At 35.1% G+C, this 25861-nt stretch overlaps 1 protein-coding gene across 4 annotated transcripts in view; it reads left to right on the top strand.

Annotated features, from left to right (window-relative positions):
• The window catches only part of DYNC2H1 (dynein cytoplasmic 2 heavy chain 1), a 186797-nt gene that overhangs the window by 72309 nt on the left and 88627 nt on the right, over positions 1–25861 (top strand). For all 4 annotated transcript variants that reach the window (XM_075491022.1, XM_075491021.1, XM_075491020.1 and 1 more), the window contains 11 exons: positions 1572–1713; positions 2258–2367; positions 5400–5498; positions 6708–6831; positions 9752–9915; positions 11020–11139; positions 13605–13739; positions 14516–14659; positions 16347–16436; positions 20305–20370; positions 23841–23891. In XM_075491022.1, the coding sequence (XP_075347137.1) occupies positions 1572–1713; positions 2258–2367; positions 5400–5498; positions 6708–6831; positions 9752–9915; positions 11020–11139; positions 13605–13739; positions 14516–14659; positions 16347–16436; positions 20305–20370; positions 23841–23891 (1245 nt within the window). The remainder of the gene's footprint in view (positions 1–1571; positions 1714–2257; positions 2368–5399; positions 5499–6707; positions 6832–9751; positions 9916–11019; positions 11140–13604; positions 13740–14515; positions 14660–16346; positions 16437–20304; positions 20371–23840; positions 23892–25861) is intronic.

Raw genomic sequence — 25861 nt, 5'->3', positions numbered from 1 at the left:
ATGTGTAAAAAACCCCCCAATATTTAATATAGAACATACAACGTTCTTTGACGTTTTTCAGACACAATAATAATGTAATTGTTATGATGGCTGAACATGTCAGCAGTTGGAACCTCCAAGTTGAGATACAATCAAAAGGGACAGATTTTGGGAAAGCATTAAACAATCACAGTCTTAAAGCATACCTCCTTTATGGCATCAATGTTGGAAATGCAAATGTAGACCTACCCAAAATATTGGGTTGCTTTTGAAGTCTTCACTTAGGTGTTTGAAACTTTTCTGCTTCTAAAGTACGGAAAGTGAGCATATCTTATTTGCTCAAATGATATATTTGGGAGAAACTGGCAAGCCTTTGGCCACACAGGCCCCTCTTCAGTCTGAAACAGAGAGGAAAATTTCAGGATATATACAAGCTGAAAATAGCTGTCACCTCCAGAAAGCGATACCAAGCTTTCTTGGGTATCTTAAAATGGAAAAATATCCCTGCTGAGAGACATGGTCCTGTCTCTCCTTTGACGCTGAAAAAAGCCTAAACAATTAGGTAGACCAAATGCCTGCATTTTGAAGAACCGAAGTTAGAGTTAGATGAATCCTTCTTGCAGGTTGACCAGCATAATGGAAAGAAATGGAAGATTTTCCTCTGAAAGTAGCTTTACAGCTATTCCAGCTGCTGTAGTAAGGATTGGGTATATTTGAACCCCAAAGTTTAAATGCTTCTAAAAGTGATTCCTCACAGTTTTTCACTCTGGTACATTACTCCTGTCTTTAGAAAGTTCAGACTATCTATTAATGGTATGCTGTAGACCAAACTGGCAGATATATTAGTCAGGAGCTCATCCCATATTGAGGACAGAGAAAAAGCAGTATTCATCTCCCTTTAAAGTAAGGAGGAAGTAATAAAAAGTTGCTTTTTTGTTTGTGTAGCAGCTTTTTTTTTAATGCCAGTTTGATTAAAGTAAAAAAGTGACAGTACTTTCAAACCAGTTATGGCAGTCATATATTATTTTGATACACTGTTCTCCCTCAGTATTTTTCTCCAAAATACTGGAACATTTCAAAGCAGAGGTGATGTAGTGCAGATAAATTATTTGAAGATAGATGATAAATGTATTTTATCATGTAAGTCTGCAGTGAGTCACATTTTTAAGTATAGTAGATACATAATATTATTTAGTATGTGTATACATATTGTAAGTGGTACTCACTAGCTGACTATGACTGTGACTAGGGTCACATATTTCTTATTTTTCTTACTATAATACTATTTACCCAGTTATTTATAAGTGACAAGGTGAACTGTTCATCAAATTAATAGATTTTTAGTAGCTAAATTCTGAGAAACATCTGTCCGTGCTCTAGCGCAGAGCTAAAAATAACTTTTCCCATACTTTCATGTGCATGTTGCTGTGGGTGAGCTAGGTGTAGATACCTGAAATGCAAGAAGAGAGACTGTCTCAACTGTATTCTCAATGGCAAGCAAATTTAATTCCGACTTTTTAGTAACTGATGAGAAATATTAACATAGTTTTGTTTGCAATACACCTATACATTCTGCACTTTTTTTTTTTAAGGTGTCAGAGATAACAGATGAACTGGCTACGTTGCCTAAAAGAGCTCAGTTAGCAGCTGCATTTATTACCTATCTTTCTGCTGCTCCTGAGGATCAGAGGAAAACCAGCTTGGATGAATGGACCAAATCAGCAGGCCTTGAAAGTAATTTTGTGTGTGTGTCTGTGTGTAAGTAATTAAGCTTGATTGAGGAAGTGAGAAATGCCAGTGAGTTCTAATGAACAGTCTCAATTGTCTTAGTGTTCCCAAATGAAAAGTGACAATATTTTCTTCTCAATAAAAACTTGTATATACTGTCAGACTATTTCTTAGGATTATTCTATTAATTATTAAGATTATAAATATTTACACATTCTTAAGATTTAGCTCCATAGTCCTTGCTTTAAAAAAAAAAAGTTTACATGAATGAATGTATTCACATTAACTTGTAAATTTGCCAATACATTCTGAATTCTTCTGCTTTTTCAGTAATCATTTTTATCTATGTGTGTTAATAACACCATTAAATATTTTTATAACATCAGCTGGTTAATAGTAATAAGTTCTAGCAATAAAATAATAAATTTAAGGGAAATCTACAGGCTTGCACTGTGTTAGACAGAGTCTCCACTGTATATGGAGTGCTAAATGCTTAAAAATTATGCAGACTATAAATATTAGCACAAACTTACACTCTTTCATTTATCAGAGTTCGATTTACGGCGGTTCCTGTGTACAGAAAGTGAGGAGTTAGTTTGGAAAACTGAAGGTTTACCTTCAGATGACCTTTCAATAGAAAATGCTCTTGTCATCTTGCAGGTAAATTTGTTTTTTTGTCTTGTCTTGGAAGTATTTCAATTTCTACAAATTTCAGTAACATCGCATCTTTCTGGAATTTTGAACTATTTCATTTGTGTTATTTTATTAGCACCACAGAACAGACACAGAGAAACAAATACTTATGTAACTTTGAGTATTCTGTAGCAAAAGGAAAAAAAACAGTTAAAGAAGTGCATGTTTTTCTTCTTCGCTTTTACGATTTTCTTCCAGATGTCGAACAGCCAAAATCTGGTATCAGCCTATTCAGGTTTAAAGTGTGAATACTCATTAACACCAGTACAATCAGTGGAAGATTATGTCCTATATATGTTCACTTTAACATATCATTTCTAATGCCTTTTCCTTTTTCTGAGAAAAAAAGTTATATGCAGATATTTTCAAAACACCTAGAGTTTAAACCCTGAAATTTCATCAGATTAGCTCTGTGATATAGGATACAAAATGCCATTCACTTAAGGCCAGTAGCTAATAATACTTGAGAAAAGAATGATAATACTATGCTTATAATCATGATTCAGTTTTATCATATAGTTATATATAGAGATATAATATATAATAAATACACATATGCAATTGCACAATTATGTACATAATATTGTAGTTATAATCTAATCGCTTATTAGATCCACTAGAAAGTAAAGATTTAATGCCATGAGGAGAATCTACATTCACCGCAGGCAATTTGCTTGGATGATTGATGATTCTATCAAATCAGTTACAGCCTTTTCTCTAGTTTAAATTTATCTTGCTTTATCATCTTGATATTAGATCTAGTTATTCGTTTCTCAGTTTGATTAAAAAGCTCTTCAATAAGTACCATTTTGTATCCTTAAAGCTACTTATATACTATAATGAAATCTTATTTTAATCTTTTTCCTTAGTTGAATAGATTGAGCTCTTAAAGATCTCACTGTGCATGAAGAGCTTTTTCAAGCCCTCCCTCAGCTCAAATAATTTTCTTTGTGTACAGTTTTTTTCAGCATCCTTTTAAAACTGGAATTGGACATGGTATTTTACCAATGTCATCTACAGTACAGTTCGCAAGCCTTTGTGCTCATCATCTTTTGATGCTTGGATATTGTCTGTGTTTCCCTCTCAGTTTGCGATCTGTGTAGTTACTCAGTTTGGAATAGTAGGACTCACAATCTAAAAAAAAAAACCACCCTGAAAGTGTTCTTCTATCAGACTGAACCAGAGAATTGCTGAAAATACATGTTTAAACCCTCAGCAAGTTTGCTGATGACACAAAACTGAGAGGAGTGTCTGATACACCAGAGGGTCAAGCTTCTGCCCAGAGGGTCCTTGACAGACTCAAGAAATAGGCTGCCAGGAACCTCATGAAGTTCAACAAGGAGAAATGCAAAGTCCTGCACCTGGGGAAGAGCAACCCCATGTAGTAACACGTGCTCAGGGCCACCCAGCTGCAAAGCAGCTTTGTAGAAAAGGACCTGGTGGTCCTGGTGGACACTGGGTTGTACATGAGCCAGTGATGGGCTGTTGCTGAAAAGAAGGCTAACGGTATCCTGGGCTGCTTTAGGCAAAGTATTGGCAGCAGGTCAAGGTAGGTGATCCTTCCCCTCTACTCATCCAGATGGTGAGGGGCCACACCTGGAATCCTGTGTCCAGTTGTGCACTCCTCAGTACAAGAGACACGTGAATGTACTGGGGAGAGTCCAGTGAAAGGCCACAAGGGTGATGAAGGGACTGGAGCATCTCTCTGCTATGAGGAAAAGCTAGGAGAGCTGGGGCTATTCAGCCTGGAGAAGAGAAGGCTCAGGAGAGATCTTATGAATGTCTATAAATATTTGAAGGGAGGGTGCAAAGAGGATGGAGCCAGGCTCTTTTCAGTGGTGCCCAGTGACAGGACCAGAGGCAGTGAGCAGAAACTGAAACACAAAAAGCTCCATCTGAACATCAGGAAACACTTTTTTACTGTGAGGGTTACTGAGCACTGGCAGAGGTTGCCCAGGGAAGTGGTGGAGTCTCCATCCCTGGAGATACTCAAAAGCTATCTGGACACAGTCCTGGGCCATCAGCTATAGGTGGCCCTACTCAAGCAGGGGGTTTGGACAAGACAACCTCCAGAGGTCCCTTCCAGTCTCAACCATTCTGTGATTCTGTGAAATCTTAAACGCACGTCTACTGTGAATAGGTCTCTTTTCACTTGCCGCACTTACTACCATCTCTGTGGTCACTCCGTGATGTGACCGTTGTGTAAGTTCTGAGCGCTTACATAATTAGTATATCAGTGGTTGAAGTCCCAACATTTAGAAAGCAATGTGTATAGCATAACATATCTTTATATAACATAATAGTAAAGCTTTGCACAGTACTGGTATGGGAACCACACATTAATAAAGGTTTTATTAAAATGAAAACCTGCTGTCTCGTCAGCACACATGTTACTAGGCAATATCACCAAAATATTCTACATTGTAGTGTTTGCAAGTTTGAAATCTGGATTTGTTTGTGATCATAAGTAAAATGCTATTTGTATCTTTATGCCTGCAAAATTCATTATTCTTCCTAAAATGCATTGAGGTCCAAAACCAGAAGTACTGTACCTTTATCCACTACAGGAAGGAAAAGGAAAAAGAATACCTCTTCTTCTAAGTTTCAAAGCAGTTGTGAATAACAAAAGGTGTAGATTATACTCATTGAATAGAGACTCCTGTTTTTAAGAGAAGGTGAAGAACTGCCTAACTTTAGCAGGACAAACACCTGAGAATTTTTATTTTGGGTGCTAATTTTGTTCTTTTTTTTTTTTAAAAAAGAATAAATAAAATAAAAGACATAAAATTCCTTCTACTGTTTTTTATTGTCATTTTGTTATTAAGCTGTTAATGTTTCTTTAAACAGTTTGTTAATGGAAAAAGATTTTAAAATGACTATACCGTTAGTTTGGGGAAATAAAAAAGGACATCATTCAATTTTATTCTTAAACAAAATATGTTTCAGTAAAAAAAAATATATATATATATATATACACACATTTTTTTTTCCCCCCTTAGAGTAAAGTTTGCCCATTTTTGATAGACCCTTCTTTCCGGGCTACTGAATGGTTGAAGACACATTTGAAGGAATCACGTTTAGAAGTTATTAACCAACAGGTGCAGTATTTATTCTTGGTCTTACAATTCTGTTCTGCTTGAGTTCGTTCTATTCCAGACTTTAGAGAGCAGTTTTTAAAAGGTTGTGATAGCAGTCACCAAAAATGGCTTTATATACCATGAAGCATGTAATTTCTCACAGAGTTCTAGGTTACAATGATTCTTACATGGCACTGAAAATTTGTTTACTCGAGGAGATCGGAGTATTTAAAATTGGAGGGTCAACATCTGGTATTACTTCTACAAGTTTGCCTCTTTGTGCTGCCTTCTCCAAGAATATCAGTATTTCCTGCTGAGAGGGGAATAGTAAAAGATTTGTAAACAGAGAGGTCTTTTGTATTCTTGGTTGCAGTTCACTGGATTTCAGGTGTATGCATACACTTCTTCCCTATGATTTTTGTGTTGTATTATCTACATTGGAAATAGTAGGTTGGATTTCAGTTTGAGATTAAGGTACCTAAGATTAATTGTCTACGTGTCACTGTTTACATGGGTAGCAAGGCTTGGCTCAGTTGCACACACATAGCCAGGCATCTAGTGCCATTCAAAAGTCCCTTATTGAACCCCACCTGGCCTGAAGATGTTGCTTCAACAGAACGTAGGTATTCCACAGATCCCTGCCAGCTCTGTGTGGGCCTTTTAGATACTCTCTGATGGTACTAAATACTTATCTTTGCGTAAGTGAATGCTTCCTCTGCTAGCTGATTGGCTGTTGTCTGCATTGTCTAGGATCTCCATTGACTGCAATGGAATCTTAAACACCATGTGCATGTTTAGACACCTACACACAAAAGACTGTATTTAGATATCTTAATATCAATGTGAATCCTGTCCTTAGGTCTTGATTCAGTTTTGAGGGATAACTACCTCATAACTTTTGAAATGTGTTAACTAACCAGGACTTCCAGGTGTGCCTGACAGATGTGACACAAGACCTATGGTAGACCTGCTCTCTTCTGGTGCAGCGCTTGGAGAGCTAGGCATGTTAAATAGGTTGCCTGTATGTTAGTAGCTGAACAGATCAAACTTATTTAAATTAAACACTTGTGGCTAAACCCTGAAATACCATATGATGCTTGCAATAGAATTTTTCAGCTATACTACTGACTTTTAGATTTAAACTCCTGGTGTAATACCTTCCTGTTCATTCTGAAGTGTTAATATTTAAAAAAAAACGTGAATCAAAGGAATTTATTTTTATTTGCCCAGGACACCAACTTCCTAACAACTCTTGAGCTGGCAGTGAGATTTGGGAAAACACTTATTATACAGGAAATGGATGGAGTGGAGCCTGTACTTTACCCATTGCTAAGAAAAGATCTTGTAGCTCAAGGTAAATGACCAAGATCTTTACAAATGCTCGCTCAAAGCTTTTGTAGGTGAGATCTATAGATATCATATAAAAGTCAATTTTTCTGAAAACATGAGTATTGTCTAGTTTTTTCCTCTTTAATGTTAACCTGTTGCTAACACTTCAGTACATGAAATATGTTGGAGAGATGTTCTTGTTTAGTAAGTGGAAAAATGCTGAGAAGTATTTAAAGATTTTTTTTGACTGGAATTAGAATCAAGTGTTTTTCTCAACTGTTCACAATTTACATTTTAAGTTAATTTCTAGTGATAATCTCAAACACGTAGTTTTACTTAGGAACTTGGGCCTTAAATAGACCAGAAATTACACAACTGGTTGTGCAGTTAGAAATCAGAGTTTTAGAATGTTGGTGTTGCTGTTTCTCTTTCATTTGTCTGAAACTAAAGAAGGCACACAGGTCTGTCCCTGATGTGACTTTGGAATGGGGGGTGGGTCACAGATATCAGCAAAATGGTGGAATTCGGTGAAAGGAGTCTCCCTAACTGATGCAAGGAAAGGAAAAAAACCCAAACATTTACATTTTACAATATCTCTGCTTTGGAGAGGTAATGTACTTTTATATAACTCTCTATATAACTGCTTTGGATTTAGTTGCTTTAAAAAGGCCAATATGAAAAATTGTGTTGAAAGTTTAGCAAAGATAAATAGTAATGGTGTAAGTAACTCAGCAAGAATTATGTTGAATTATGTTGCATAGTTTGAAATTCTATCAAAAGAACTGAGTGAATTAAAAAAAATACAATATATGTTTTAAATACTTTCTAAATGACTGTAATTAAAGTATATTTATGTTATCCATAGTAATTATATTTCTGCCTTAAGTGGTAATTCCTCAGCATGTACCACAGCCTGTGCATGTAATGTACAGTATGAACTTTGGGCACTGAAAATACCTCAAGACTCCTTTTTGCTGTCATTTCATCTAATATTGAAATCTAATAGTGGGTGAGGTAACAGTGATTCTTTAAATGTAAATACAAGGTAAAAATAAATGCAAATGCTGTAGAGTTCTTAGATACATTTATCTCCTATATCGGAAAGGTCTGTTTAGTGAAAAGAAAATGTTAGTTTAAATCATTCTTCCATTACAGATGTGCTTGCTCGTTTATTCTCGGTAAAAGTTGAGAGCACCACCAAAGCAGTGACTTCAGGGATCTGTAGGAGGTTAGGTAGAACATCTTTACAACTTTTTTTTTCACTAGCTTCTGCTGAACTTTGGAAAGCAGAGATACAGGATTACAGACATCTTAACTGATTTTACTCAAGGAATCAAATTAAGAGGTAAGTATGTCTGCAGAACTGTGAAGAAAGCAGGTTAAATTAAAATATACTCGTTTATTCAGGGAAATTGCTCATAACACTCAGGCATCTGCTTTTTCATGTTAATGACCTATGTTAATGCTAAGTCTGTGCAAGTCCAAACTAGGGAGCTGTTTTCTGCAAAAGGAGAATGGGTCACTATTTGAGTCTTTTCAGTCACTTCACAAGCAAGCATGCACTCCTCTTTGTCAAAACGTGGAGGTGGGGCCTGTCTGCATTATTTTGCTTGTGATGACTGTACAGCTTTTCATTACTTGGAATGAAACATTATGAAAAATGTGAATATATATACTGCAATAAATTTGTCCTTGTACAGCTTCCATTTTCTGTTTGACGTTTTTACTGCATAGGCCTAAAATTTATTCTGATCCTTGGCACAGAAGGAAAATTGGTATGTGATTTTCATCTCTACCAGTGTTTTAGCAAGAGATTTATACTTAGAGCATTTCTGATGTGCTCCTAGTGCAAAAAATAGAGAAGCACCTAAATATGCCACCTCAGAAATTTCTCCGGAAAGGAAATTTTCGCTTTGAAACTTTTCATCTTATAATTCTATTATTTCTTCTTTTTTAGTATTAGGAGGCAAAATCTTATTGTACTCGTGTGTCTGAGTGTTGTGTTTGAGCCTATTCTTTCCTGACCCCGCTAGAATGGAAACCTGTGGTGGAAGGAGGGTGGTGAGAAGCCATACATATAGTTTCATTCTGACAGACATATTGAGAAATGTCAAAATATTAGGAGTATAAACAGAGATTGAAGCCATGACATAAATTTCATAAATTAATTGTTTCTTTTATACTGTGATTGAATTAAATGAATTTATAATAAGACAAATTTATGGGGTATTTCTTAATGGAATATTATTCTTTCAATCTAATGACTAGATATTCCAGCATCTTTAGTTTCATACACTTTCTCTATAACAATTATCATAGAAAGTAATTTTTTAATACAATTATGATTGTACAGCAACATCAACCTTCTACAAATAAATGTAACAGATCCAGAGGTGAAATCTAATGGTTTTGGATCACATTCAGAAAAAGTTGAACCATCTTAGTTAGCCAATATGTAATTATGGCTAGTGTGTTTTGATAGAGTGGTATACCTATGTGGAAATGTAAATGAATATGTTTAAATTATGGCAGGATTCTTACACAAAAGGGGGATTCTCCAGTGCATCTTCTGTAGTGTTTTGTCTCCTATTCATTGTTTGAAGATTTCAAAGATTCATTAGTATTACTTTTACTTCAAGTGCATTTTTTGCCATTTATGCTTTTTGTACTGGGTAAGGATAATTAAAGTACCCTGTTAAATATTCTCATGATGTAACTTTCTTACACTAGTGCTATGCTATTGCATTTTTTTGTCTAACAATGCAGGATAGGTTATGTTCCTTAATTTTTTTAAATTTATTTTTCTTTCCGAAGAATTTAGAAATAAATGTTATAAAATATATTTGCATCTATTGGTCATAAATTATTACAAAAGTACCATTATTTTCAGATAATTCTAGAATGTTCAAATCAGAGTGAATATAACATCTATTTATTATTTACAGGACCCCGTTACGCTATCCAAATAGGTGAAAAAATGATAGATTATAATGAAGAGTTCCGTCTTTTTCTATCGACAAGGAACCCAAATCCCTTCATTCCACCTGATGCTTCTTCTATTGTTACAGAAGTAAACTTTACCACAACTGGAAGTGGCTTAAGAGGACAGGTGGGCATTTAGAATAAAAACTATGTATGTATAGCAGATATTCATAGCTACATCCAGCTTCTGGAAGAAGCCCTATGGGGCAGTTTACATTAATGGTCATGGAGATATTTTCTAGCACACAAGTATAAATGGTAAAATTGATGCTGAAACTAAATTTAAATTTTAAAATCTTGTTTTTATGCACTTTGGAACCAAGTAGTGAGTCCAACAGAGAAAATTGAAACCGTCTCATTGACTTGAGTTGCAACAGATTAATTGCTAAGCTTCTGTTTTCTGTCCAGGATGCATTTATGGTACCATGGAAACATTTCTGTTATTGCTCTCCAGTGTCCTAGTTAGAGAGTAAGGCTAGCATCAAGATACTTTGTGTACAGGAAAAATGTAATGAAACCAAAAAGTTCTATATTTTACTTCCTCCAAAATGCTAGTAGCTTTTGAGTTTTTTTCTATAACGTTTAGGAAGCAAAAAGTAGTGTACAGATGGAAGAGAGAAAAAAAAGAAGGGAAATAAATTAAGGGAAGAAAAAACCCTCTTTATTTGGTATGAAACAAGTTTTTCCAAACTAACAAGAGGCTTAGAATGGGATGTAAATAAGATGTTGGTAAGTAAGATACAATTTAAAATGTGAAACACAAATAACCATACATATTTCCTCCCTCCAGTGGAGATAGGGAATCGACATCATACAATGTAACCAAGTGAATTGACCCCCTCTTTAAGTGGAAATACAGGGAAAAAAAGCTTTTTTCTTTTGTTTTCTCTCTTTGTTGGCAGGAAAGGGGTTTGACTTTTGGTAGACTTGCTGGAAAGAAATTTGCTGCCATTCTCTCCAGTTTGTGCTTTCTATCACCTACTTCTTTTTATACCTGATAACAGTATATACACTAATGAAGACTGCCAATCATTTAAACACAAGTGTGATTCAGATTGAGGTGCAAAGGTTTAGGTCTCAGCATAAAAGACTCAGAAATCTATTTTCAAAAATATAGACTATATACTGCTATATGATTAATGAGTATATATTATGCTATATAATTAATTAATATATATTATGAAATATTAGAGTGGTTTTTATCCTGTTGAATAATCTCCTTTCTTTTTAGCTTTTGGCTTTAACAATTCAGCACGAAAAGCCTGATTTGGAAGAGCAGAAGACAAAACTGTTACAACAAGAAGAAGATAAGAAGATACAGTTAGCTAAGCTTGAGGAATCTCTTTTGGAGGTAAAATAAATTTACCTCTTTTATATCTGTTAGATCAATAAGATAGTGTTCATATTGTTATGTGTTTGAATGAAGATGGTGGAAGTATTGGAATAATGAGTCCTCAGGATTTTTGATTTGAGAACATAAAAGCATTATTTGCTTGGGACTGTTGGGAGAGTAAGGTAGATAAAATATGTACATCTGTCATGAAACTGTAGTATTTCAATACATTAAGCATTGTCAAAGTTAAATGTATGAATTGTTGAGCTAGATATAGGCTGGTTTAGATTGATTAGAAATTTTAATGCATTAACAAAGAGAAACCTTTGTTAAAAATTATACTATTTCTTTTTCAAATTATGATTTTTTTAAAAAGCCACATTTTCAAGCTTGTGAATCATGTCAAATGATACTTTCTCAAGTTGAGAAATAATTCTGTGTTGTGAAAGGAAAAAATCCTGAAAGAAAAATTCCCAGTAGAAAATGGAAAGATTTGAGAGAGACATTTAATTAAAACTTTAAAACTCCACAATTTTTTCTTACTAGCGGTGAACTGTAATATTCTTTATAGTTAACGTTTTTCTTTCTTCTATTTAAAATTAATATTCTCAATTTTCAGTTTACCTTTTTATTTTAATGAAAGTAATTATGCTCAGAAACAGTTGTGCACCTCTATAAGAAAAGGTAGCTTCCAAGGAAGAGGACTGTTTTCTTTTTTGTTTGCATCTTGCCATGGATTTCACAGAAACTGTAGTTATGCCCGTAGGAATGGATCCTCAAATCCTTCTTCCTTCTAAAATGTCATAGATGCAGGGAAATTGACCTGCTGCCTCAAAACCCTCAATCTGTAGCTGAGTCATAGAACTTTGCAGTATCCGGCACAATGGACTTGAGCATAAGCTAATTGTTTTTTACAGATTTCTCAAAAAGTAATAAACTGAACTTTATTAGACTGGCCTTTAATAGCTCAATTTTAGAATTTTGAACATAATTATCTAATGTGATTTGAATTTCCACATTTACTGTCCCTATTAAACTCCCTATTAGGTCTCAAATACTAAGCTCAAACCTTTTTTAAAACTGTGATGGGGCAGATTTCTCTTACAGGCAGAAGGAAACTTGTTCTTTAGAAAAATTCCCTATTCAGAGTTGATAATTGTTTGGCATCTTAATGTCTACCAGAAGATGGGAGTTCAAAGATGCAACAAAAAAATGTCCACTTTTTAGAACAGCCTTTTTGTGTGATCTTGGAACTCCAAAATCTTTCACATTTGTCCAATCTGAATTGTCAAGTGCCAAATTTCCAGTAATTGATGCCTAAGATACCTCCAACAAAAAGTGGCCAAGTATTAACACTGAGTTGGTTTCAACTTTGGCATTCTTGTTAGTACTGAAATCAGAATACTCTTTGGCCCTGAAGAAAGAAACCTAAAGCTCAGTGGAAACTGACAGGTGCTACATGGACCTTGTCAACAAAGAAGTCAGCGCTGGAGGTGATCTAGCTAAATTCAAGTTAATCCTAAAGCAACATTAGCGTTCCATCTGAAGTACTGTACTGGTTTTCTTCCGAAAGCCTTGGAGTAAAGACATACATGCTGTCTCTATCTCATAGCTCACACTATGATTCCTCAGAGCAAAATCAGACTCCTTGAAAAAACAGATTATCTTGTCCTAAACTCTTTTCAACTAGAGAACTAAGTGCACTCTGCTATTCTAACTGGTGAATCTCTGCCTCCAAATATCCTGAAATTCTGTCTTACAGGTAGTTGTTCAGAACTGACTTAACTGACAAGAAGCCAATTCTGTGTTGTTGTCTTGACTAAAAAATTGTATTGAAGCGTATTTACTGAAGGTTAGCAAAGAACCTTAAATAACAGTGAATCATTCAAGCTTTTCCCACTTCTTATTGGAAGTGAAATTGTTTGCACAGGAGAACTTGGGGAAAAATGGGGTAATCTCAAGGATTTTGAAGGGATGTCTGATTACAAAACTGAAATTGTTGTAACTGTGAATATTCATCTCAGTTGGAAGTGAGAACTAAATTGTATAGGGGATATTCGAATGTTTTTGAAGGAAAATGAATTTATGAATGACTGGGTACAGGAAGTCATTACAAGTAGCCAATTTCAGGTTAAATTGGCAGTTATATAGAAGAAAAGATGCCCTAATTTGTATTTACTGTGAGGATATTAGTGCATAAGACTCTGATCATAGAAATCATTCTGAAAAGCTTACTGACGATTTAAGTTTCAGAACCTGGCAATCTGGATTTTTGGAGTTTGTTCTTGGGTTTTATTGTCCATGTTTCTTTAAAACAACACCTCAGTTTTTGGAGTAACCACCTGCTTTCTAGTACTCTTGATGCATTCAATGATTCAGAAATATGTGCAGATCGGAAAGAAGGGCAGCTTCCAAAAGGGTTCCTTTACAGGGTTTTTTTTAATGTAACATAGATGACTTTTTTTTTTTTTTTTTTTTAATAGACACTTGCAACATCCCAAGGCAATGTACTAGAAAATAAGGATCTGATTGAGTCTTTGAATCAGACTAAAGCAAGTAGTGCACTCATCCAAGAATCACTTGCTGAATCTCACAGACTTCAGAGTTTCCTTGATAAGGTAGAAGAATATTCTAATTCTTTATTGCTGTTTTTTTCCTGCTAAAAGTGGTCATCTTCTATATAGGGAGGATATATACATCCACAGGAGTGTAAGATCAGTAACATACTAAATTAATTTTTTTGGAGTAAAAGATATTTGGGATATGCAAGTACAGAAAGTATTTTCAGTAATTAAATTCCTTTGTTTTACATGGTGAATAGCTACACAATTTAAAGTCTGCCAGTTTGAATTACAGGAATTTTCACCAAGGACTTATTGGCAAGTAATGGGTTTTGACTTTATTTTTGCAATCTGCTATTGCAAACAGTGTGGCTTATATGGATGTTCTTACTTAATATATCCCTTGGTATTGCAAAAATTTAGATCATTGGTGATGCTATTCATCTGGCATGCTGCTTTTGTAACACGCTACAGAGTTTTCCTCTGTGTTCTTATTTCTTTTGTTTAAAATTTTCTATTGAATTTTGGGATGTGTTCTGTGATGGGAAGAAGCCTCAGTGACCTAGGGATTAATTTCCAAAATGTTCTTCATAATTTAAGGAATTTTTTGCTAAAAATGCTTTCTTCCAATTTTGAAATCTAAAGACAGTGTTGAATTCTTGAGTGCATGTCCCTCAATTTGAAGAATCGGAAAGGATTTAGTTTTCTAAAGCAGCGGCAGTCATCCGAATGTTTTTTCGGTGGGATGAACAAATGTTTATGCAATAAGCGGTAGATGGCAGTAATGTACTGTTTTTCAATATATGTATGGTTGGTTGGTTTTTTATCCACAGGAGAGGGACGCCTATCTGCCACTAGCTGAGAGTGCTAGCAAGATGTACTTTATTATCTCTGACTTGTCCAAAATTAATAATATGTACCGGTTTAGTTTGGCGGCTTTCCTGCGGCTTTTCCAAAGGGCTCTGCAAAGCGAGCAGGTATTTTCTGTTTTCCTGAAGCTGTGAATGCTGCAGAAGAATCAATCTGCTTTGATCCTTAGAATGTGTTAGTCACTCTGGACATTTTTAGAAAATAATGTATAATAACTGATGATGCAGTGTATAATAAGTGTTGATGCTGAGCTGTTGTGCTTTAGGTATTCAGAATGCATGCACACCAAATTTTTAATGCTCTTACATTACATATAAATTGTAAAATTCCCGTGCCATCTGAAAACAAAGTAACTCGTAATTTCAGGCTTGCTCTTTGTCTAAGGTGAATTAGGAAAAACAAGGTTGATTATAACTTTCCTGAAGGCTTTATTTAAATAAATTAATGATCTAACCTGTAAATAAAGCTAATTCTATCAACAAGGAGTAGAATAACAAAAGACCTATATTTCTACATGGTTCAGTTACCTGAAGGAAGACCAAAACTTTATCTACTTTTATACAGTTTGTAAGCATGCATGCAGCCTGTCTTGTTGAAAATGTAATTTTACTTTTCTGTGTTCTAATGACCAACATATTCTTACTGAAGCACAGAATCATGGATTTATCCCTTGTCACCTCACTCTTCAGATCCCCACACTGAGTAATGATGCATTTTCTTTTTATTCAGCATTTCCAAAATTCATCGTTTTATCTCTTTGTTTCCACTTTAAAAAGGCATTCACCAGCCTTTTATCATGTCACTTTTGGATTCCCCTTTATTCTGGCATCTGTGCTTACAACTTTCCTTCAGCTCCAGTCATTACCAGGAGCATGGTTCTGACTATGTGAACTTGCCCTCTTTAAAATTATTTACCTGTTACTTTTTTTCGACAACATGAGCTTCTAATTTCATGTTCTTTCTTTCACACTCTTTCATAATTTCTTTTCCTCCTGCCTATTACGTTAACCTATTTAAAGCTCAACTTTTGGTTTTGCCTTCTTTGCTTTCTTCCTTTTATTCTTCTCTATCCAATTCTGCATTTTTCCCAAGCTATCTTTTAGACATAGAAAAGATATTAGTCAAATCAGCTTGTGAATCCAAATTGCCCTCCTTTATAAACTCATCTCTTCAAATTCCAGCACGGTAGAAAGGAACTTGTTTCTGATAAATCTCATACTACCTGTTACCTCCCCCACCTTTTTTTTTCCCCCTCTTCTTTCTTCTTTTATCCTATCTTTCTTTCAGTTTTCTCCTATTATAATTAGTGTCTCAGTCCGTAAGCTTTGAAGGACAGGGTATATTTACTATTTTCTACGATGTTTACTTCAGTTGGGCCAAATTTGGCTGGAAGTCTAGTAACTACACTTAATGTCAACATACCTGTTTAATAACATTAAATACAGGAATTCAATGCATAAGCAATTTTTTACCAAGTGAAAACTATGACATGTCAAGGATATTAATGTTAGAAGAAACTGTTATTCTCTATGTATTTACCTCACATATAATGTTGTATAATGTTCACAGTCAAAATATTCAAGGCCAAAATATTCATTTCTTAATGCTTCAGCATGAACTTGTCATTTTGTCATCTACTTATTGATAGCTGCAACTGAGTTCAATAATATGTTTTTAGAACTGGTAAGTGTCACATAGAGTGCAGATTATTTGTGTCATTCTGGTGAAATTTACAGGGTATATGAAAAGATTTTTACTTCCACATGAATTTTGAAATCCAGACTTTCTTTTTAGGATTCAAGTAATACTGAGGAAAGAATCAAGTTGCTTGTTGGCTCATTGAAACATACAGTGTATGAATATGTTTGTCGTTGTTTGTTTAAGGTAAGATTGTATTTTTTCTGGCTTTTATACAGTGCACTGGGTTTGAAAGCATTCTTTCAGCAACCAACACTTGATCTACTTCAAATAAGCAGTATTGTGTCAGTACATATGTAATACATGCAAAAAATTACACTTGCAATATTTAACATGCAAAATGAGGACTAAAAATTAGTATATGACAGAATAAAGATTGCTTATGCGCATTCTCCACAGAGCAGTTTTCTAATGCACAAGGCTATTCTCAGTCTAGTCCTATTTCTGCTTTACCTCTGGCCCCTCATCTCTGCCTTGTTCTGGCTTCATAGCCAGTCCCAGCTTCGTAGTCTTCTGAGCACTCTTATTCTGTTTGCTCTTATTTCTAGCATTTTTTAAGTATGAGTGTTTAACCTAGCTGTCATGATAAGGTTTTGTGTGATTATTTGTTCTTTTTTTTAAAAAAAAAAAGAGGGAAACAACAAAAAAATTGTAATATTGTCCTTTCTCTTTTCAGTTCCTCCCCCAAATCTCTACCTGCTAGCTTGTTTGTTTCTATCTGTTCCCCTGTTCCTCCATATCATGTTCTTAATGTATTTCTTGTTTGCTCTGTTATTTGAATCAGGTGGCTTTTCTCTTTCTTGGTGAGAAGCTAGGATAGATATGCCCTTCACTTTCAATTTTAATTTTTACTTTCACATGGAACAGTCGTAACAGTAGGTGTTTGTCTCACAGTACCAGGCTGAAGAATGCATAGTAGGTCTGCGTAGATGATTTAAGCAGTAGTAGAAATCATGCAAGTCTGGAGTTTGATCACTGAGAATGGAGAGATCTTGGAAAATTTTACAACGCCTCCCCCCCTTCCCCCCAATCTAGCAACACTGTATTGAGGATGCAGAGGTAGCAGTTATTTCTGAGGATTTTGGTTTATCAAAGTCCAGGTGGATTCTCATGAAATGCTCTCATAATAATTTGATGTCTGTGTTTGAAGTCATGAGTCTGTGAAGCTTTCCAATAAGGCCTCACATCTTTTGGATGTTGGAAAGCAGCTATTTTTATATATCAGAAAAGATGAAAGATTTCAAAAGTAAGGCACAGATAGGAGACTTTTAGTAGGAAAGATTTTCACTGTGAGTGATCAGACTGGAGTTTAGAAAATACTGAAAGTGCAAGTGTTACTGTGCAGCTTCAGACTAATGGTCCACCCAGCTTATAGTATTGTGTTCTGATAGTGGAGAGAATAAATAAGCTCCTCATGCCATCAGCAATCCACTGCTAATTCTGTCTTTTATCCATGCAAATATTTAGACAACTGTGGCACTGAGGCTTTACTAGTGTCTTCATAAATGGTTTAGCTGATACAAGTTAAAAAATTTAAAAGATGCGTAGATGTGGCACTTAGGGACATGGTTTAGTGGGACTTGGCAGTGTTAGGTTTACGGTTGGACTCGATAATCTTAAAGGTCTTTTCCAATCTAAATGATTCTATGATTCTATGATAAGTTTATACCTTCTTAAGCGTGTTAGAATTGGGAAGGATCATTTTGTTTGTCTGTCTGTGGTTAATATTTATGTTTGTGTGTACATAGACTTCATCTATGCTAGTAAGTGAAGTGGTGCCAAGAAATTTTCCTGAGCACTGGAACTGGCCCACCCTTATTGTTAATTTGTCAAAATAGTTGCTGTCATAGGCTTGGCCTGGGCCAGTTAACCATTCTTCCAAACAATCCCATTCAAGTTTTGGATACTACATTATCCAGGGACCATTCTAATAGGCAGATTGGATTTGAATTTGCTTGCAGACCTTGTCTGAGAGGATGAAAGAGTTGAATGGTGTGGATTTCAGCCATTCCATGGCAGTTGTTCTCAGTGTCATATGATGTTCATGGACATACTATGTTTATCAATACAAACAGAACTTTAGTGCTTTGCTCAGTTTGACCCTGATTCCTAGTTGGGGCCTGTTTGCCCTCCAGTTCTACCCCTGTAACAAAACTAGTAGCAAATATGTGCAAAAATAAAATATAATGTCCTTTATTTGCTTTAACTGTACCCTTGGGGATACTTTGTACCATACGGTTTTGTAATCGAAAGAATTAATAGAACGGAAGTATTTAAAACAGCAAACAACAACTTTATGTATCGGTATCCAAAGAGATACAGATTATGCCAAGCGTTTGTTGTGGCTGCCATCATGCATTTCTGCAGTTACCCAAATCCAGTTTAAAGCAGTTGTGGCTCATATGAATCAAGTTATATATAGCCTCTTAGTTGTTTCTAGGGTCAGTCATTCCAAGGGCAATTAAAACCCTGGTCTCTAAGCCACATGTGTCCCTTTAGTCAGTCAACCAATTCTGGAACCTAATCACCAGGTAAATGATTAAATAATAATCTCTATTATTTGAAATACAAATGCAGATGCAGTTGAAGTTACTTTTACTGCGCATGAGAAAACTTCCCAAAGATGATAAACATCTTGAACACCCTTACTCCATGTTTTTGTTCTATGTTGTTCTTATATCTGTCTGTTTCTGAGCTGATGTGTCAGGCTTGTAAAAAGGCATCTGTATGAGAAAACAGTAATAATAAAAAGAAAGCAAAAATAATTTGGCCCTCTTATGTAATTTTGGGCTCTAAAAATATAATAGACATGGAGATGAGAAAACCAATATTAGTCAAACAGTTCACCTTATACCTTATAACATGTACAGAATATTTCCTAGAGTATGCTTCCTCATATTTAGTCCTGTCTCTTCTGAAAGGTCCCGTACGATTAATTTTTCAGTAGTATTCTTGGTACTTCAATATTCTTCAGAGTGGTAGTTCTCTGAAGCTAAGGACAATCAGGCTGTCCTTTTGAGGTACACATAAGGCATGTATGTGGGAAACCACACCATGGAAAATTCAAACAACATTGTTTAGAAGTCAAGAATAGAATTGATTTCTATAGGAGTGCACGTGTGTTGTGTTTATCAGCTGGTTGAGATGCCTGTGTTTTGCAGGCTTAACCTGATCCCCTGCGTCATTGTTTTTTCTTCTGTTCTTCCCTTTCACCTGTGGTTTATGCTTTTTAGTAATGTTTCACCTTCTTGAAAGGAAAAGGTACCAGCTTCCTTAGGCTTACTTAAAATTCTAATGAAAGAAAATATGTGTATATCTTCTATTGTCTGGTAAAATACATCTTCCAGATTACAGCCAGATTTTGAAAATTGGAGGCTTCAATCTAGGTTTCTGAGTGCTCCTGATTTTCCAGTGTATCAAATTCCAGTTTTTCATGTTGACTTCATTACATAGTAGTCTGTCCTTTCCAGCACAGCTTTGGTAAAACACATCTATGAATGTTTCTGTGTTTGGACATAGGAATCTCAGTTTTAACAAGCCAATAATTCATTTTAAAAATATTGTCTTGAATGTTTGCATGGTTTATTCTGTGGCTCCAGTAAATCCTTATTCATGGTTTATTGCTCCAGTGCTCAGAGACTGGTTGAAATTCAAGTGATGCAACAGACCTAGGAAAAAAGTCAGAAGGTTACAGTTGTTTGGGTTTTTTTAAATCAAAATTCTGTTTCAAAAATCTGCTATAAGAAGATTTCAAGCGTTTCCTATGCGCAATTTAAAAAATAATGGATTCTGTTTAGTAAGTTTTCTTTGTTACAAGTACCTGTTTTTTCTTCTTCCCTTGACTTTAGATGTACTTAGTTATACACAGGATTTGGGTTAGTGTTTGTCTCTAAGTTGCAGAGATATGTAGCAATTTTGAATTAGGATATGTGTCATTAAGGTCACTGCTATAGAATTAGAGGTGTTTTATTAATGAAATTTTGTTACTTATAAAAAAAGCAGAAAGGTGACTTTTAATGAACATATAAATACATTTTTACTGCTTTTATTTCAGGCTGATCAGCTAATGTTTGCTCTACATTTTGTACGAGGAATGCACCCTGAACTTTTTCAAGATAATGTAAGTGCTAGAGGAGAAAATCTCCAAGTGATCTAAGTAAACTTAACATGGAGAGTAAATAAGTAGATAAAAAGTTTTTGTCAGTAAGTGTGGGACTTGGAATTTTAGGTTTATATGCTACTATTTTTCTATAGTTACTTTCAGATGTCAACATTTTATTTATTAGGTTCAAAGTGAAGATTACCATGAGAAAGGTAAGTAAATGGTTGCCTTTTAAATAGAGGTCTGAAAAAGATGTTTATGGAGGGTTCTTGCAGTTTTTTGCAGGCACCGTATCAGTGTTGCCTGCCACCATGTGGCTAGACAACAGTTAAATACAGACATTCCTTTATAAGTAAAGTGATGGATGCACATCTGTTTCACTGTGACCAATATGATTGTGCATATTGAAATGCAGAGAAGAGTGCAAGACCTAGGGAGAAATTAAGTAAAAGTCTGATTCTGCAGCCTGCAGCTGAAGACAGAGCGAAGAATTTTCCTGGAAGGTGAAGTAATGAAGTTATCTTTTGTGCATTTCAGCCATTGATTCTTCAGTGTCTAGGATATCCCTGGAGCAGTGATCATTAACGTCCTCATTTGCAACAGTGTCTTCAAGAGTGCACTGTACAGAGTGTCCTTGTATGTTCTCTGGCCACATAAGTATTGCATTCTTTGCACCATAGTGGCCTATCTTTGAGAGGAATGATGGACTCATCCTGAAATGGTTTATATTTTTTATAGCATAGTGGGATGCAGCTGATATAGGTTCAAACCACATTTAATAAAAATGGCTGTCCATTCAGTTTTCAGGCAAGTGCTGCATTATTAGCATATTCACAAAAAATTGAGAGATGTCACATGACATTTTTGACAGTGGTCTGAATGTGAAAATGCCTAATGTGAAAATGCCTGATTTATGGGGAATTTACCTGTTGTTTAGAGGTTACCCTATTCCCAACAAAATTGCAGCAGAGTTTATGTACTGCTAACCCTTATTTCCATAGGGCAGCACGCATCTCAGTAATAGCATGTTCTTCTCTTTGGATGTTAGATAACGCTTTTGCCCACCGTGGAGGTTCATGGTGAATTTACATGTTTCTCGTAAAATGGTACTTTTAGTGGTGATTGAATTGGTAACTAAAAATTAAACACCTGTTAAAATTCATCTGAGCAGGTTATCCTAGACTGTCTTTGTAGGAAACAGGAAAAAAACAGACCTGTTTTGTTTTTTTTTTTTTAAGCAATTAGTTTAATCATAAATGGATTTTGTAAAATAGGTCAGATGGATTACCACAAAAATTGTGTACTTCTCTCCATTGCCTTTACAGGCAGACTAGACTAGCTGGCTGAGATGTAGATGCCAAAGTTATAGCTGGCTACAGTGTAGTGAAATTAATCCTGTAAAGTCTGCCTGCAGTAGAACAATATGCACAATCGACTCAGTACAATTGCTTGAACATGGCTGATTAGCATGAGTCAAGACACATTTAATTATCTAAAATACCTGCATGGAATGGAGAGACAAAGCTATGGCTTTCTGTACTAGAAGCTGAAGACCAGAAGGAGTATGAAATGGTAGCAGATGTCAAGTAGCTAGAGGAGAGTCCGTTATAGGGTAAAAGGTAAAAATCAGATAATATATTTGAAAGACGTAATGGAACTTGATTATATGAAGGATGCAGGTTTAAGGTACAACATTTAAGAAAGGTTGGTTGAAACTTTTTGATGTTATGAATGCAATGTAGTTTTATTGCAGACATGTGGATTGACCAAGTGAAATCCCACAGTTTTTCAGCAATGGAGCTGCCTGATAAAAATAACTCAAGTTAATCTTGTTGGTAGAGGCATACCCTAGCTACTCTTCATTAGTAGAACTTCCCTAATACATCTTTATTATTTCTTTTCGGCTTCTGAAAATACCTTACTTTATCTTTTTAGTCCTTGAGTTTATAAAGTCATGAAGGCAGCAACTTGCAAATAGTTTTCTGACTAAATTAAAGCCTAGCCACCTAGGCTTCTTAAGTATTTGTAAGTACTGCTTTATGTGTTGGTTGCTATGGTTTAGCATACATTTCCATCAGCTATTAGAGCTCTTAACCAGCTTAATCTAGGTTACATATAATGCACATTCCTGCAGTATCTGAGTACGCAAGAATTAAACAGGCAAATAATATCAATAATTTTCTTACTTCTCTGAAAGGTAGAAGTTATTTTAATTAAATTGTTAAGAAAAGAGTGCTTGTTCAAAATATTTATTGAGGAAAATGAGGCTGAAGTGGTTATTCTTTTAAAGTTATTTCTTTTAAAGCTTTTAATGTGATGAGGCTAGAAGTCACTTATTATGCTGCTAGAGAATTTAGTATTCTAAGTTCCTATCCCAAAAGAGTTCAACCTTCTGCACTTATGAATTTTTTGCATAGTGATGAGAAATTTTATAGTACAACTTCAACATTATATTATAGAATGCCTTGGCTCTTAGAGACATTCTCTTTCTGAATCAATATGTATAGATTTTTCAGAGGTAGTTTTACAAGTTTCTACATATTATACTTCTGCTTTTCTTCATAAAAAATTTACACATTTTCTGGTTTTAAAACTAGGGAGCCTTCATGTATTTTTCTGTGCACAAGCATTTTCTTTGTAATTGGGAGAGGATCATTAGTTTGTAATTGCAGAGGGAGTTCTTTCAAGACTCAACTAGATTAATGGATGCAAAAAGCTATGCTGTGGTCTGTATCAGAGTAGTACTAGTTGATTGACTTTTTCATTTAGAATGTTATTATTGTCTTGAACAATAAAAACAATAAAATTTTTCTTTATCATAGAATTATAGATACTGATTATGTAAAATTTCAATACTCTGAAGGATTTTTAGTACATTTCTTACCACCTCCAAATATAGGATTATGTCATTTCTAGTATGTTTTCAAATACTTATCTAATCTGTCTTAAAATGATTAAAAGCTGTCTTCCTGGATGCAAATTCCAAATCTAAAAGATTTAATCATACATAAACTCAACTTACATTTCCCCTTTCTTAATGCAACCAAAGTATTCGTAATACCAATCTATTGTACTCAGTATTCCTCTTGTTCTAATAACTGCATCTTTTGGATACTATAACATGAAACAATATTGAAACATGGATTCTGTAGTTATCTGTTGTATGTTGGCTGCTGATACCCTATCAGGCAGTATGTGTGTCTTTGCCAGCCAAGTATGTTACTTCTTGCTAGTCTATACGTGGGTGATCTGGGTGGGAGCTGTGGGTGCTGAGAAAGGATAAGGCTTGTAAAGCCATCACTTAGCTTGGATTCTGCAAAAGGCATTACATACTGGTAGTATTACCTGGATTTTTAAAAATGTCGTATAACTCTTTCAGAATCTAGGCTTTGTTTATCTTCCTGTTTTGCTTACATGCTACTACACATTAATCTTTATTCTTAAAGATGTCTTGTGACTTATCCGAGTTGTTTCTTTATTCCCCCTAGGAATGGGAGACTTTTACAGGTGTGATCATTGGAGATACCATAAGAAAATCAGTAAGTTACATTTATTTCTGTATTTTGAAATAAGAAACATTTACTTAAATCTTGAAAAGTTAAGGTTGTATTCTTACTATATTGTTTGATTAATTGTATTCATACGTGAAAGGAACAGATAACTTCTGACATAGAAATATAAATATTACAAAACTTTTTGAACATGGCAAGTCATTTTCTAATTTGCATAACTTTTTGCCTGTGTTGCTTTTTTTTCTGTTACGAGGGTTGCAATTTTTTTTTTTCAGTGGTATATTTGAGAAGGTTTTAAGCCCAATTCTGTAACTAAAATCAGTGTTTCTGAATCCCTCTTTCTCCTGGTATCATATATGTGTGGTACTTTTTGTATGGATTGATGGGCTTGTCCACATACTTTGCTAATTTGACATACTTTCTTCCTTAGCCTCAGAGTTTTGCACCTGGAGATGTATTTATATATTTTTCTAGGTGACAGAGATAGCTTAAGAAGCTTCTGTTCCATGTCTAACCAATCATACTGTAGTTTACTATGTGTTCCTCAATTCTACTGAATCTGTATACTTTCAGAATAACCTTCCAGTAGAAAAGGGTTGAGAAAAAAGTTAAGCTTCCTGTAATCTTATGCATTATAGCCCTTCTTTGAACCAAATATTTTGACAAAAGTTTTGAAAGGTGTTTTTTAGGAAACGTGAGCCCAATCAGGAATCATGAGCTCAGTGTTTACCTGTTCTGTTGCTAATCTCCTCTTTCATTCAGCGTCAGGCTAGCTCATTTCCATCACGCTTAGCTGCAGTTTTCATCATTCCCAATTACTTTTAACCTTTAGCCTTGTTTAGATATCCATCAGCATATCTCATACATCCAGTGGTAGAAGACAATGACCAGTGTGAGTACCTCATTTTTAGAATATCCATGGCACCAACTCTGTTCACCTGCATGCTGACAGAAGTGGCAAGTCACTTAAAACACAATGTATTACTCAGATTTTCTTACTTAGGCAGCTGGTTGCTAAAAAGGTCCTTAAATTCTCAGTTTCTCTAGCCCTTAGATGACTCTACAGGTTTTGCATTTCAGTGTGAACACAGAAGTCCCTCTTCATCTCTGTGGAGTCTTTATAATTCAATTAGATGTCAGTGAACTTGGTGAATGTCAAGTATTTTCTTGCAGTAGGTCATTTTCAAGCTCTGTGAAATCTGATTGTATAATGGAATTTAACACTAGTCCTACCTCTACCCCACCTAATGCATAACCCATAGATTTTGGAGAGATTGTGAAGATACATGATTCAACCCCAATTCTAACTGGAATATATATTGCAGGCCCATCTCAAATTTATTCCTAGAATTGCTTCTGAGTTTCCTACTTTTGTTCTTTCTTGGACTTCATAACTTATGGCTGAGCTATCCTTTCGCAAGAAAGCTTTCCTTTTTTCTGCTGAACATTTAAGATTACTCTTGAAGTTGCTTGATTGTTGAGAGGTACATTTCCATACAGAGACTGTCAGACTGATTAATGGGTACTGTAAGATTTTTTTATGAAAAATGATATGGTGAATACAGAGATTGCACTGGAGCTTTAAGCTATGTTGTTCATCCTTGGAATTTCCTCCATCCCCAACATCTAAGGAGCAGAAACATAGAGCTGTGGCCAAACTTTACCAGTGCAGAGATGTCCAGAAGTGACGTTTTGCCTAGTGAATTATGCCAGAATTACCCTTTGTGTGAAGAACCATCCTCTTCATGACTGTGAATATGTGCAATGGAGTTATTTTTTGAAGTGAGTTGCTCAGAGTGCATATGCAGATAGCCAATGATTTGGGTCACTTGTTTTTAATGGAAAAGAAAACTACTTAGAGTTGAGTGTGTCATACAGATACTCTAAATGATAAAATTTTTTCAGGCTCAAGTAGTTAAGCAAACAATGTGAACAGTATATCTCAAATTACTGCTAGATTTGTTTTGTTATGCCATTTATGAAGTTAGCAAAACACC

Source organism: Mycteria americana, chromosome 1 (assembly GCF_035582795.1).
Source record: "Mycteria americana isolate JAX WOST 10 ecotype Jacksonville Zoo and Gardens chromosome 1, USCA_MyAme_1.0, whole genome shotgun sequence".
Classification (NCBI taxonomy): Eukaryota; Metazoa; Chordata; class Aves; order Ciconiiformes; family Ciconiidae; genus Mycteria; species Mycteria americana.
This window is presented reverse-complemented; position numbering and strand designations above follow the sequence as displayed.